General features: G+C 49.3%; 1 protein-coding gene across 1 annotated transcript in view; it reads left to right on the top strand.

Annotated features, from left to right (window-relative positions):
- The window catches only part of SEZ6L (seizure related 6 homolog like), a 66,469-nt gene that overhangs the window by 36,192 nt on the left and 14,950 nt on the right, over positions 1-15,327 (top strand). The window contains exons 10-12 of the mRNA XM_008686738.2: positions 3,113-3,309; positions 8,918-9,112; positions 11,990-12,181. Coding sequence (XP_008684960.1) covers positions 3,113-3,309; positions 8,918-9,112; positions 11,990-12,181 — 584 coding nt within the window. The remainder of the gene's footprint in view (positions 1-3,112; positions 3,310-8,917; positions 9,113-11,989; positions 12,182-15,327) is intronic.

The following is a 15,327-nucleotide window of genomic DNA, read 5'->3' on the forward strand; positions in this document are numbered from 1 at the left end:
GGATAAATTCCCAGTTCCCTCTCCCCCGAGGTATGTTCTGCACCATCGTTCACTGTTCCTGCAGGACTGAGCCCAGTGCCCACAGTGGAACTCTCCCATCAGCGACTATACATTGGCTCTTTTGTTTCCTCCTATCTCGCTTACTCACCGTGCTGCCTGGGGTGGCCTCCCAGATCAGCCAGACTCCAAGAGACACTCATCTTTGCTCAGGCGAGGACCCAATTTCAGTCAATAGCCCTTTAAAAAAGTAGGAATGCTTTTCCATATGCTATTTGCTTATTCTTAGCTTAGGGGACCTCTGCTGAAATCCCAGGACAATAGAAGTTGCAATGAATAGTCTGTTGCACTCTGTTGACAAAAGGCATTCACATAAATTAGTGTTTCTCAACCTTAGCGCAATTGACATTTTCAGTGAGAGAATTCTTTGTCGTGGGAGGCTATCCTGTGCAGTGTGGGATGTGTAACAGAGTCCTTACCATCGACTCCCCAGTGCCCACCTACCCCCCCCCCGCCAAGTTGGGACCACCATGTCTCTAGACATTGCAAACTGTCCCCCAGGGAACAAAACCACCCTTAGTTGGAAGTCATCTGATGTCATTTGGTGTAGACAGCCGTCTAAAGAGAGCCTGATCGTGGCAACCATGATGCTGGTGATGCTGTGATGATGATGGTGGTGGTGGCGGTGGTGATGGTGGTGGTGATGGTGACATCCATAATGACACGGTGACATGACTTCACGTTCGAGTGACTTGACCAGACTTGCTCAGATGCTGTCAGTGCATCTGGCTTTTGATCCCAGACTTTCAGGATGCCTTACCTCACTCTGAAAGCCCATGACATGGACTGGAAATTCACAGACAAGGAATGTCAGAAACACTGGTGCCCCCTCCCCCACCCCGTGCAAGTATCAGAGCCAAGAATCCACCAAAGCTTGCGGATTCCCAAGGCAGTGCATTCTGCTGCCTCCTACCTTACGAAGGACAAAGAGTCATGCTAGGGTTTTCAAACGAAAGCTATTTGCCCCCTTGAAGATGCTTCTGCTGCATTTAGATCAATGGGTGATAGAGTAAAGCCAAGCTGCAGATTCTCTGGAGCTCACGGTCACCAGCAGATCAGCTGTGAAGTCAGCTTAAGGAATAAATATTGGGGATCTACCATGTTTCACAGCAGCCTCATCCAGCGCTTTTGTGAACGATTGATGTTTTCGTGGTTCTTGGGGTTAAGAGGCTCTTCCCTCGCACAGGTCAAGAGGCTGACATCAACCGCACCGTTTCTGCTGTCGAATAGACTCTCTGGCAGGCTCTTTCATACCTGTGCATTTATCGAGCACCTATGGTGTGCGAGGGAAGGTGGCAACTCCAGAATTTCGATACCATAGGGTTTAGAGGCTGTAACCTTCGCTGGAAACTGGCAGAGGGTATGACTCTAGGGGCCCCGTCTTGAAGCCACACGTGTAAAGCCAGCAGACAGCTGTTGTTAGGAGAGGGTGTTTGGGGGGTGGTACAAGGGAAACTGATGGTGGTCATGCGGGCAGTTGGAATCTCCCTAAGCCGGCCCTGGGAGGAGTGTGAAAGGTGCTGGGGAGGACATCATTGTGAATACAGTATGTCCCCTGCCCTCTGGGAGCCACCCTTCCACAATGTTCCTTGTGTTTCTGTTACTTTGTTCTTACTAGCAGAAGCACCTGCTTGGGTGGTTTCCACCCGTCCTCCCCCTCCCAGACCCAGGAAGGAGAACACCACCCTGGATGACCTGTCAGGAGGGAGGGCTGGGGGCACTCTGCATGGGTTCTACGAACTTTGCTTAGGGCCATTTCCTGGAATACCTCTCCTCGGGCAGTGTCTGTCTGCTCCCATCCCAAGCAATATGACATCCAAATACATGAACTTGGCTCTCTAAGCCCTTCAGGGTCTGGCTCCTACACCCCTCCAGGCTTCAGTGTCTATACCCACAGCTGGGAAACACTGACCAGTGGGCAGATTCCTTCAGGAGCCACGATCTTGGTCCCTCTTTCCATCTGCCTCTGCTTGGCTTTCTCACCACCCCCTGCTTATCAACCTTATAGCCCTTTAATCTTTCTTGAGGATCCCATGCAAACATCACCTCCACCAGGGAGGCCCCCGGGATGCCCCCCAGTCTCCTCTCTCTGCATGCACCTGGATCGTAACTGCTCCCACAATCCCTGGTTTCCTAGTCTAAGTCCACCACTGCTCTGTGATTCTTGTGTCCCCTGACACAGACCTGGCAGATAGGAGGTGTTCAAAAATATTAGGGAGAGGGACACAAGAAGAGGTGAAAGACGTAAGAGAGAAGGGAAGGAGGAGAATGGAAGGAAAAAAGGTATGAGTTAATATTGTCTGCAGCCAACGCTGAATTACCCGGCATCCTTTCAATCAGAGATCAGTTTTTATCCAGCACACTTCACATAACACGTGTCTGTGGCACACTGAAGCGCCTTCTGGATTATTAACTGTCCGGTGCAGTCCTGATATTTAGTGTCAAGGTGCTTTCCTGCATTCGAGTCTCTGGAAATGGGTCGTCCTTTCATGTCATGAATATTGATAGCAGGTTTGAGCATATTTCAGGAACAAGGTGCCTCCACCCCGCCCTCCACCCCATCCCCTGAACATCATAGATACCCGGGTTTTAGTTTTGAGGACTTGGCCACATAATGATTTGGGAAGGCTCATTTCACCTGACATGAAGATGCAAGTTCTAATTAAGAGGCAGTCAGCTTGCTCTGCAACCCAGAAGAATGGAAGACCCACGCCACACCCCCAGCAGGTAGCCCAGTGCCCAGCACTCAGCCTCACCAGCGTTGAAGGCAACTCTACTGACAATTCAGCATTCGACCGTGCAATGAGCTCCTTGCAGGGAAGACCATCTCCTGCGTGAGCCTTCAGAAGCCCAGTCCCTCCCCAAACCCGGGCACGCAGGATCAGTGTGTCCTGCTCACATCTGCGGTCTCTGCCTACCGCGTACCTCACCCCCGGTTCCTAGCCTGGCACCTGCCTCCGAGTATGCCTCCCCGACAAAATAAATCCAAGGCTCGTTGAATGCCCGTAACTGTGTTTCACAAGACCCCTCCTCTTCTCTCTGCCCCGCCCCCCAGCCTGAACCTGAGCAACAGCGACATCCTGACTATCTATGACGGCGATGAGGTCATGCCTCACATCTTGGGGCAGTACCTTGGGAACAGTGGTCCCCAGAAGCTGTACTCGTCCACGCCGGACCTAACCATCCAGTTCCACTCAGACCCTGCTGGCCTCATCTTCGGGAAGGGCCAGGGATTTATCATGAACTACATAGGTAAGTGTCTCCTCCAGTCCATTTGTGTGTGTGTGTGTGTGTGTGTGTGTGTGTGTGTGTGTGTGTGTGTGTGTAGATGTTTTCTTCTAGATATATCTTTTGGGGGATTCTGTGCTACATGGGTCTTTTAACATATTGGCACAGTCAATGTGTGTAGTTTTTACGCATCTGGGCTCTCTGGTCGAAAGGACCAGGGTTTGGGTTTTAATACTGCTCTCAATAGCTGTGAGATCCTCTCCGAGCCTCCTTTTTGTGATCTGTAAAATGGAAAAACTGACAGCTGCTGCAGAGGGCCGATATCAGGGCTTCGTAGATGATGCCTCGTGACTTTCAGATTCGTGGTGTTTCCCTTGCGGTCAGCTGGGACTCTGTCCTCAGCTCACTGTCCTGTGTCCGCAGCTTCTCAGAACAGCATCTTCGCCGTCTTGCCTGCACTGAAGCGGAGCTCTCCCTCCCTCAGGGCTCTTCTTCCCCTGCAGCCCCTTCCAACGGAGACCACGGGTTCTCTCCCACCTCCCGTGCTGTTGGACCCAGCGAGACAAGAGGTGTCTTGCTTGCTCTTCGCTGTGGCTTCCAACCCATTTCTCTCGCCCTCACATTAAAACAGAAACAAAACCCAAAAAAACTGCTACAAAGTTCGCGCTTGGCCATCCAACATCCCCTTCTTACCGTTTCTTCCATCCACAGCCTTCCTTCCTCGTTCCCAACTGTGACTCCCCCTTCTCCATTGCTGCCTCCCTCACCCTCCTCAGAACACTGCAGGGTCCCGAGCTCCACCCTGAGCCCTGTCCTCTGTCTGTTTAGACTCACCCCCCCATACACTGTCATCCAGTCCCGACGTTCTCTACAATGCCGCTCTGTGTTCTATTGGCCCCTAATTTGTGCCTCCAGCCTTGACCTCTCCCAGGAACTCTCTACCCAACTCCCCGCTAACTACCGTCTTGCATATCTAACAAGCATCTCAGATTTAACATGACCCACACAGAACTCCTTCTGTCCCTCATCCCACCCCCACCCCACCCTGCTTCTGCCACCAGCAACAGACCAGGGACCGCTGTGAAATCCCACTAATCTTAGCCCCAGACAGGATTTGAACTGACAGATCTGCTCCAACCCTGTCATGTCACAGCAGAAGCAGCCCTGGGCCACCAAGGGTAAAGGACTTGCTTGCTAAGGGCAGAAACTGGGGCTCACCCCTGGGCTTCCTGGCTCCCCCGGCTCTTAGCATTTCTCCACCTCTGATATTCTTGGCAATGGCAGAGAACTTGGGAGACACAGGGGGTACCTAAGACCTAACTCTTTTGGCACCCAAGATGGTGGGTGGTTGTACGCTAAGGATTTCAACGAGCAGGACTCGGCCAGCAATCAGAGAACTTGCTTGGGTCATCCAGGAACGAGGCAGACATCTTGATTTCCAGGATGGAAAAAAGGGGGAAGAAAGGGGGCTTCATTCTGCCAAGTCTCCCCACTACCGTGCCCACCATCAAAGACTCTCTGGCTTGAGGCAGATTCCGTGTCTGCGATTCCTTCTTCCCCCTGGCTTGGAGATTTGCCCATCCGTCCCCAATATAAGGTATTCTCTGTGTCCCACCTCTTGCCTCTAAAACACAAGCCCCTTCCCTGACCTTTGGCTGTCTCAAAGAGCCATGTGCTTGTGAAAATAAGTCCCTTGCTCCTTTGCTTGATTCCACCTGGGAGACGTTTCTCATCCCTGCCCCTGTGTACGCTTCTCAGACAGGCAGACACAAGTGTTGATCTTTTTTATGTTTCTCGGGGGCCTTTTTCTCCTTGATTGTGCTGTTAAGTGTATTCAGAGTTACTGCTGCTACTTCTGTGGGTTCCCCACTCTTTATGGGGAGGGCCCTGGGCACAGGGGGACGGCTCGTGCTGGCTGCCCAGGTGAGGTGCCTTCCAGAGTCAGCTGCCTTTGGAGGGAGAGTTTCTAGTGACTTAGCTTCGGTCTCTCTCCTTAGACGTCTCTTCTCCTCATGCCGCCGCCCTCCACCTTCCGGTTGTAAGATGAGGTCATAATTTTGCTCATTTATCTCCTCTGGTGTCTGAGTCAGTCTTCCAAAACCACATTCAGCTTGGTGGCAGAAATATGACCTTATCCAAGGCTGCTCAAGGTTAACCCGGAAGTCTGGCCAACGTTCAGTGTGGCACCATCTTGAAGAGAAGGTACTCCTCTTTATCGAAGCTGAAACTTTAGATTTGTGTGACAATTTGAAATTGGCAGGCACTCTTCCAGATATTATTGTGTTTCATCTTCAAATGCATTATCTCCATTTTCCAGAGAGTTTGGTCCACAAGAGTCTCTTCACGTGTGCTAGGTCCTGCACCAGGCACCAGGACCCAGGGATGACTAGACTGCTCTCCCTGCCTTTATTTCTCTGGCTGGTGAAAGTTGGGGAGGCAGTTTCAGGGTTTCAGGGATACACAGCCTAGCTAATGTGGGCTAATGTGGGCGACATACAAAGAGAACAATCCTGTTCTTATTTCTGTCAAAGAAACACGTGCTCAGTTTCACAGGGAAGGCAGGTGGGCTTCTGCATTTAATTCTGATGCCTGTCAATTGCTTGTGACTATCCATGTTGAAGACCATGTTGAAAAGAATTCTGAGGAGTCCGTGCCTGAGGTCAGTGGGGGGAGAGTGACACGATTGATTAGTAATGTCTGCTGTGGCATGGGAAGAGACAGTTGCTTTCCTGGATCTAGATTTAACCAGACATAGATGCAATTCTCATGAGCAGAGTTCACATGGAAGGGTCGGGGGGTTTGCGGTCATCTAGAGATCTCTGAAGCTCCTAAAATGATCTCAGGGCTGACACCCAGCTCTGCAATGTGGCCAAGGTTAGACTGCTAGGACTGCCGGTAAGAACCTTCCATAAGAACACTCTGGGCTGACCTGGTTCTGACCTCCCATAATTCTGTTTTGCCCAGACAGAAGCAAAGACCATTCTCCTCATTGTTTTTTACACTTTGCCAGTGTCTGTGGCCAAGGGCATGGAGGCAAGGGAATAAAAAAGCAGAGATGAGTGAGCAGTGTTTTTCAAAGAGGTTTTGGTCACTTACGTGCTTTTTCCTCTAATCCTAGGATAATAAGTCTGCTCCATGTTGTAGGTCAACTCCAATCAAACGACAGTTGTTCTTGGGAATCTGTGATGAGAAGGATTGGGAGGTTTCCGTTTGATTCAAAGAAAGAGATTGCTGTGATTGATTAGTGATGTCTGCCATGAGCATAAGACCGGTAAATGGTGGCATGTACTCAGTGCATTTAAGTATCTCTTTTACCCAAAAGTTGGGCCATGATGCTGACCTTGTCCATGAGACTGGGACCATGACTTCAGATCCCCATATTCCTAGTGCCTGGCATATAGGAAATGCTCACAAAATGTTAGTCAAACAAATGACTGAATCCATATAAAACTCATCTTAGTGTCATATCCTGCACATTAATTAGTTTTCACATCGCCCTCAGTGATAGACAGGGTCATGATTCTGGTCTCAACTCTACGATTGAGGACAATGAGGCTCAGAGATGTTTATCAACATGACTGGAGTCACACAGCTTCTAAAACAAAGACCAAAAGGGAAGCCCTCCAATTCCTAGGCCAGTTATCTCATTCTTCACAAAGTTAAGGGCCCACAAGGACGATGATGCCAGAACCTCCATGTAGGGTGCTAGCTAAACATACAGATTTCTGAATCAGAGTCTCTGGGGGTGGGGTCTAGCAGCTGACGAACAGGAAGGCTAACTGACTTCGGCAAGGCCACTGAATTAGTGAACAGTGGGGCCAAGATCCAAGTCACGGTGTCCCCAACTCGGTAATCACGAATGTGATGAATGCCACAAAGGAGATGGGAGGTCCCACGGGAGTTTGTCACCATGCTGGCTCAGATTGAAAAGTCAGACAAGCAAACCTTTCTCAGTCTCGAAGCATTTGGCACAAGACAGACCACATACCCAGGATCTACCCCTGTTTCTCCCCTTTCAACCACAGTTTGAGCATTTGCAGCTGTGTCCTAAATCCGGGCCTTGGCTGATTTTTCAAAGGCCTAAAAATAGAGACTCCTGTTCCCCACGAAGCCATTCCAGAAGCCATTTCCCTCTCCCCTTCTTCTTGCAGACACCCTTGAGATCGCCGTTCCCCAAATAAAATCATGATGAAATCCCAGGAAAAGCCGTCGCTTGTTTCTCAGAATGACTTTCCTGCAGACAGGGAAGGTGCTTTGCTTTCCCCAGAAGCACATAAGAACTGCAGATTAATTATACGGCATAATTAGCTCTCTTCTCAAAATCTGTGCAGTGGGCACTTGAAAGCAAGGACAGTAATAGTGGGCTTTGCATTGCTGTCTCAGGAATGAGGATTTGCAGAAGGAAGGCAGGATTCTTCCGGGGGAAGACTCTGGGATAATGAGCTGTGTGTACCTTATTTTGGAGTGTGGTTAATGTTTGCTGATGATACGCAACATGATTTAAAGAATGCACCAATAATTATTTTTATTTCAACAGTTGGGAATTTATCTTAATTCGTATTACAAAAACACATATTACAAATTCATCCAAACCATGAATTTACAGACATTCTTTGGATGAGGCTGAGTGTGTTAGCTACCATTGCTGTGTAACAAAATATGCCCCTCCCCCTTTAGCAATGCACAATTTTTTAAAGATTTTATTTACTTATTTATTTATTTGTGAGCGAGAGAGAGAGCATGAGCAGGGGGCGGAGGGGCAGAGGGAGAGGGAGAAGCAGGCTCCCCACTGAGCAGGGAGCCTGACATGGGGCTCGATCCCAGGACCTGGAGATCGTGACCTGAGCTGAAGGCAGACACTTAATCAAGTAAGCCACTCAGGTGCCCTGTAATGCACATTTATGATCACACACTTTCTGTGGGTCCGGAACACAGGAGTTCATGCTGGATGGTTCTGACTTGGGATTTCTCATGATGAGTCTGTAGTCAGGATGTCGGCCAGGGTGGTGTTCATTCGAGGGCTTGACTGGGGCTGGAGGCTCCATTTCCAAAATGGCTTGCTAGTGTGGCTAGCAAGTCAACGCCAGTCATTGGCAAGAGGCCTTAGATTGTCTCCACATGGATCGCTCCAGAGGGCTGCCCTGAGCACCCTCACTAGAGAGCAAGGGGAGAGCCTCTCAACGTCTCTTATGACCTGGCCTCGGGAGCCACACATCGTCACTCCGGCAACAGCCCATTGGTTGTGAACATCAGCCCTGTTGGGCATTGCGGGGAGTACGGGAGAATGTGAATTCCAGGAGGTGAGAATAACAAGGTGGGGTGGGCACAGAGAGAAGGGGTGTCCCCCGAATCACACTGCTAGTAAGTGGTAGGGCTAGGATTCTGTCTCGCTCTACATCCTAAACTGACTTTGTCAAACCAAAAGAATGCTTGGTAAGTTCTGCGGCCCACAGGAAGAGCTTATCATAAAATCTCACTATCGCAGAGTTCCTGTGGTTTAAGGGATTTCAAAGTGTGTTGCTTATTTCTGGAGACTTTTTCTTCTGTTTGCTCTTTCCTCTGACATTCGTAAAGGGAACCCCACACAGAAAGGCCCACCTCCTCACCTAAGGACGATGTTTTTGTTTTAAAGAGGTGTCAAGAAACGATTCCTGCTCTGACTTGCCCGAGATCCAGAACGGCTGGAAAACCACTTCTCATACGGAGCTTGTGCGAGGAGCCAGAGTCACCTACCAGTGTGACCCCGGCTATGACATAGTGGGGAGTGACACCCTCACCTGCCAGTGGGACCTCAGCTGGAGCAGCGACCCCCCATTTTGTGAGAAAAGTAAGAGTCATCTTGTTTTCTTCCTCTAGGGCAGTGGGTGGTAAATCCCTCCCATGGGGTATTTTTCATGGAATGTGGTGGACTCACTTCATGTAGGGTCTGGCCTCCCTCCTACTCCACCAGCTCTCCAGCCCTCCTCACAAATGTCCTCTTGGAGTTCTAGGGCAGAGATGTCAGGCTCGGGGGCCTCCAGAAGCCTGGCAGATAATGTAAATGAGGGAAATAGGCTGAGGGAGAGACGATAGGGAGTGGTGTAGACTGCGGTAAAACCTGCATAAAAAACATCATTCAGATTCATCATTAAAATACCTGTGGTAGTTACGCAAGACCAGTCTAAGTTGGAACTTGGAGCCCCGGGTAGACCCCTATCACAGGAAGCTGGCTTCATCCAGACAGCACCCAGCCCAGACTCCTGGGGCCTTCTGCCTGCTTCCCTCAGTAGTGTGGGCAGGCATGGCTGGTGATAGTTGCGTCTGGTGTCTTGAAAAGCAGGAGAAAAAGGAGGTGTTTCTGGCTTCTACGCCGAATCCTAATAGCGTTGGGGGAGGAGCTAAATTTGAAGCTGGCCTCTTTCTGCTAACCATTTGCTTCCTGCTTCCTCCTACACAAGCCTCCATTTGGCAGCCATCTTGCTGGCAATCCTTGGGGATACTTTGGTAGATCTGCTCGGCCTGCCTTGAGTGACCAGTTGCATGATAAGAAATATGAGGTGTCAGCACAGAAAGAGGGTATTGGGAAAGGGGGGTGGGGGATATACGCAATCCTGGTCACAAATATTCCAACGGCAAAGAAAATTAATTATAATTGGGGGAAACATGAAAAAGCTTGCTAAAAATCCTCAAAATTGGCTACATAAACATCTGTTTGTTCCATCTGGTTGCATGTGGGGGGGGGGTGTGAGTGTGAGTGTATTCTGATGGAAAATAAAAAACCAATGGTGAGAAGCTCCCTGGGTGGTGAGACCCATTGCAGACACATTAACATAATCTATGACGTCATTACTTTTTCCCCCAAATATTGTATTTCTTTATTTTAGAGCGAGAGAGAGAGTGTGTGTGAGCAAGAGGAGGAGCAGAGGTAGAGGGACGAGCAGACTGAGCATGGAGTCAGCACACTTAGCACAGAGCCCTATGCAGGGCTCGATCTCACGACCCTGAGATCATGACCTGAGTCGAAACCAAAAGTCGGACACGCAACCAACTGAGCCACCCAGGCACCCCATCATTACTTTATAAAATGTTTTAAATATACATGTCTTAATAATGATTTTTAAATGTTTGAATGATAATGATTTTTAAAATTCTCGAGTAAGAACTTTTTTCAATTCTTGGATAATAATGGTTTTAAAATTTTTGAATAAGAACGATTTAGTAAGAATTTTGAATTACGAGTTTTGACATTTTTTGAATAATCACGATTTTTAAATTTTTTGAAGAATGATTTTTAAATCTTTTGAATAATAATGATTTTTTTAAATATTTTTAATAATAATGATTTGTTAGGGGCGGCTGCGTGCCTCAGTCAGTTAAGCGTCCAACTGTTGATCTCAGCTCAGGTCTTGATCTCAGGGTCTTGAGTTCAAGCCCCTCATTGGGCTCCGTGCTGGGCGTGGAGCCTACTTAAAAAAATTAATTAATAAAATAATAATGATAATGATTTTTTAAATGTTTTAAATCATAATGATGATGTATGTTGTGTTAATGGGTTCTAAAGGTTTAGAGGGGACATAAACTAGCTCTCTCTGGGAAACTCTTCGATGGCCTCAATTTTTGCCAGCAAAAGACCCAAATTCGAGCAGATGAATTTGCATTGGTCCCCTTCTGGGTATCAGCGTTCAGGTGCCCACGCTGGTTGCCTGTCCCTCTGCATCTAAGACAGAGACCCACCAACCTGCCTCGGTGGCTTCTCTTCTAGTGAAACAAGAACAGCAGTGCATCCTGAGAACAGTGGGGTCTCCCCTCCGGAAGTCCCCGGGGGTTGTCAATGCCTTTCATTCATTCATTCATCAGTTCAACTACACACTCGACATCAAAAATTGTACATGAACGTACCTTCCCGTTACGCAAGTAGCAGGTGCTTACTTACAGAACTCAGCAGCGGTAACATTCGGAAGTACAGAGAGAAATCCCTCGTGAATTGACGCCACTCTTACAAGTTTATTCTGTGTTGTTCCAGTTGCATCGTGTGTTACACACACACATAGACGTAGGCACGTGCGTATCGTCTGTATATAGACACAGATATTTGTACAGAAACAGCTATAGATAAGGATATTTTACCACTGCTGTTTTCTCAACTCGGAAACCCAGAAACCTTTTCATATCACACATATTGTGCACTTCATTCTTTTTTTTAATTGGCTTGCTGTTTTCCCTTTGTGTATATTGATTTTTTCATGGAAAAGTAATGAATGCTTGTTTTACTAGATTCAGGCACCACAAAGAAAGCAGCGAAGGTCCCCTCACTTTGCTCTCTTCTTCGGTGGTTTCTCAAGATGTCATAGAACGGCTATTCCGTATTTAACTTTTGCCCTGTTAAAGGATCTGCATTGTTTCTCTCTCTCTCTCTCTCTCTCTCTCTCTCTCTCTCTCTCTCTCTCTTTTTACCGTTACAAATAATCGTGCAGTGTACAACCTCGTACATAGGTCTTTGGGTCCAGATGCAAACATTTCTGTGGGCTACTTCCTGTAAGTGGAATTACGTTCAGGTCTCTATCATCCTGGCCTCTTCTCCAGCCACCTTTGATGAGCTCAGATGCATTATCTTCCAAACAGGAAAAGAACCAAGTTAGGAAACTTCCCAGATCATTGCGTAGTTCTCAGCAAACCTGGGATCATCCAGCCTGCTAATGCGCTCTGGGTCTGATTTCATCCGTAGTTATGTACTGCACCGACCCCGGGGAAGTGGACCACTCGACCCGCTTAATTTCGGATCCCGTGCTGCTGGTGGGGACCACCATTCAATACACGTGCAACCCCGGCTTTGTGCTGGAAGGGAGCTCTCTTCTGACATGTTACAGCCGCGAGACTGGCACGCCCATCTGGACGTCGCGCCTGCCCCACTGCGTTTGTGAGTCCGATCTGTTGACCTGATGCAGACGGGGGTTCGCTTCTTCTTATTCCTGGTGGAGGGCTGGGCTGCCAGGAGGAGGCATCCCACCCTTCGAGAGGGCTTACTGTTTTGCTGTCCCCTGACCGTAGCTGGCAGATTGAAGGCACGCGTACTCTAACATTTACGGTACATTTACCGGGCACTGAGCTAAGTCCTTTACCGAATGTCCCTCCCTTCTGCCTCGGCAAGAAGAGGATACTAAGGTTCAGAGTAGTGAAATCATCGCCCCAGGTCACACAGCCCCTTAATAGTAGAGGCCAAGGTCAAACCCAGACCTGCCTGACTCTGCCGAAAATCAAGCCATCCACAGGACACAAAATTGGTGGATTTAAACTCTTCTTTGGTCTTTTCTATGTGAAGCCACTAATCCAGATATTTGGTTAAGAAAAGACTTTGGAGGTTTCTTCATCATTAAGAATCCAAAAAAAAGTCTCTGACAAGGGAGGAATTACTCTTCTTGCCAAAGAGAGAGGGTAGAGAGCAGTGGTCCAAGGGGGCTGAGCCTGACTGTGCATGGAATCACTCGGGACGTTTTAAAACTCCCCGGAGCTCCTGGTCTGGGGCGCAGCGAGCAGTGAGGTTTTTCAAAGCCCGCCGCGCGCCCCCCAGGTTCCCATGTGCAGCCGGGGATCAGAACCATTGCTCAGAGGAAACAGGAGGCAAAGCAGAAGGAACAAAGCCTCACACAGTGTGTGGACTGGGGAATATTTTATACGAGCGTGCTGCGAGCAGCTCTATTAAGAGTTCGGCCAGCTCGAGCTCCAGAAGCTACCGGCAGGGCGACGTCAAAATTAAAAGCTTCTGCGTAGAAAAGGGGGACTTTCTTATTCTGGGTTCACGTGCAACAAGGAATCTTGGCCCTCCCACTGTGGGTCCCCATCCGCCTCTTTAGTCCGGGTCCTAGAGTTTCAGAGCTAAGGACATCTCGGAGGTGAAATACGGTACAGCCGATGGGTCGGTTCAGACATGAGACACAGCTGCTCCCTTTTACAGATAGTAATGGTCATTATCTAATGATTGTGTAAGACATCGCGCTAAGCACATTGTATGCACTTGTGACTGTAAGTGTGTGTATGTGTGTAGTGTGTTTATATGTATGTGTGTGTGTGTGTGCAAATATACTAAGAAAACCAAAGTTCAGAGGGGAAAAGAGATAACAATAGTCACCGTTTATTGAATGTGTAACACACATTGCTGGGGCGCCTCGGAGCATGGCTCCGTCAGTGAAGCGTCTGCCCTCGGCTCAGGTCATGATCCCGGGGTCCTGGGTTCGAGCCCCACATCGGGCTCCCTGCTCGGCGGGAAGCCTGCTTCTCCCTCTCCCTCTGCCCCCCCCAACTCATACTCTCCCTCACTCAGATAAATAAATCAATCTTCCCCCCCAATAAATAAATACAACACATTGCTGAACAGATTATATATGCGTGTGAATGTATAGGCACGTATGTACACACTACATACAGATACACGAATGTAAGTGTGCGTGTGTGCATGTCTGCGTGTGTATAAAGGCAGCTGAGACGCACAGGGACATGTGATTAAGGTCCCGACATTTTTTCATGAGCAGAGCTAGGAGCCCACGGCCCCTTCCACCAGCCTCGCCCTGACATATTTCACTGTGGGTGACAGGGGACAAACCCATGCAGGGACGTCCAAGAGAAATTGCAGCCTACAGCCCTAACCCCTCACCCACAAGTACATCCCCTCCCCGTCCCCCGACCTTTGGGCCAAGTGCACAGTGCCTTATGGGGAGAATTGTGTCTCCCGAAAGGAGATGTTGAAGCCTAACCCCAGGACTGTAACTGGGACCTTTTTCAGAACGAGGGTCTTTGCAGATGTAATCAAGTGAAGGTAAGGCCCTATAGGATTAGGATGGGCCCCAATCCAGTGACCGGTGTCCTCATAAGAAGAGGGACATTTGAACACAGAGACCCAGGGAGAACGCCATTCTGTGCTTGCAAGTCTAGGAACTCCAAGAATTGCCAGCTACCACTGGAAGCTAGGAGGAAGCAAAGATGGGTCCCTCCCCCCAGATTTCAGAGGGAGCGTGGTCCTTGAAGGCCACCTTGACCTGGGACTTCTGGCCTCCAGAGCTGTGAGACAGTGCATTTCTGTTGTTCGAAGCACCCCTCCCCGCTCCCCCCCCTCCGCCAGGCAGGTGCGCTTCGCTAAGGCAGCCCGGGACACCCATGCGGTTCCCATTCCCTCCTGGTGACTGTCAGTAAGGGTGAGCAGACGCTGCTTGAGCCAGTCAAGCTGCAGACACCCAGAGATGAGAAGCTAAAAATAAAAGCTTATTTAAAAGTACTGAAAGGTGGAAGTATCATTTAAAAAAAGAAGAAGAAGAAGGAAAGAAAGAAAGAAAGAAAGAAAGAGCACTTCAGTATAAGGCACAGCCTCCAAAGACCGTCTGGGCTGCCCTGGGGGCTGGGTTTTGGAGACACAAGCCTCCCTCCCTCCCTCCAGGGCTGCCTTACCCTGGAATCTCAGTTGTGACGGCTTCCCTGACACCCGCGCTAATGAGTCACGAGCCAGGCTGGGTGTCAGGAGACATGCGATCCTCCCAGAAGCCCAAAGAGGAGCCCGGCTTGTGCTTCCAGCCTCATTCCAGGCAAGCGAGCCTGGCAGGAGATGGGAGGCAAGAGGATGGTCAATTCGGGTGGTGGGGAGGGGGGAGGCGTGCAGAGGGAGAGGCAGGCTGTATCCAGGTTCTGAGGGTGTGTTTTTTTTTTTAAGATTTTATTTTATTTATTGGACAGAGAGAGACAGCGAGAGAGGGAACACAAGCAGGGGGAGTGGGAGAGGGAGAAGTAGGCTTCCCGCTGAGCAGGGAGCCCTATGCAGGGCTCGATTCCAGGACCCTGGGATCATGACCTGAGCTGAAGGCAGATGCTTAACGGCTGAGCCACCCCCGCCCCCTGAGGGTGTTTCTAAGAAGGAGTTGGTCAGGCATCTACAGCTTTAAAAGGCTTCCTCTGCTGAGCAGGGGAACAACCGACTGGATGAGCCCCTTCAGCTTGCCAAGCCCTTCCCCAGCATTAGTGTGTCGAACACTTTTGAAACTGTCTGGGTGGGACCTGTGTTCACTTAAAAGCCGACAAAGG

Source organism: Ursus maritimus, unplaced genomic scaffold (assembly GCF_017311325.1).
Source record: "Ursus maritimus isolate PB19 unplaced genomic scaffold, ASM1731132v1 scaffold_33, whole genome shotgun sequence".
Taxonomy (NCBI): Eukaryota; Metazoa; Chordata; class Mammalia; order Carnivora; family Ursidae; genus Ursus; species Ursus maritimus.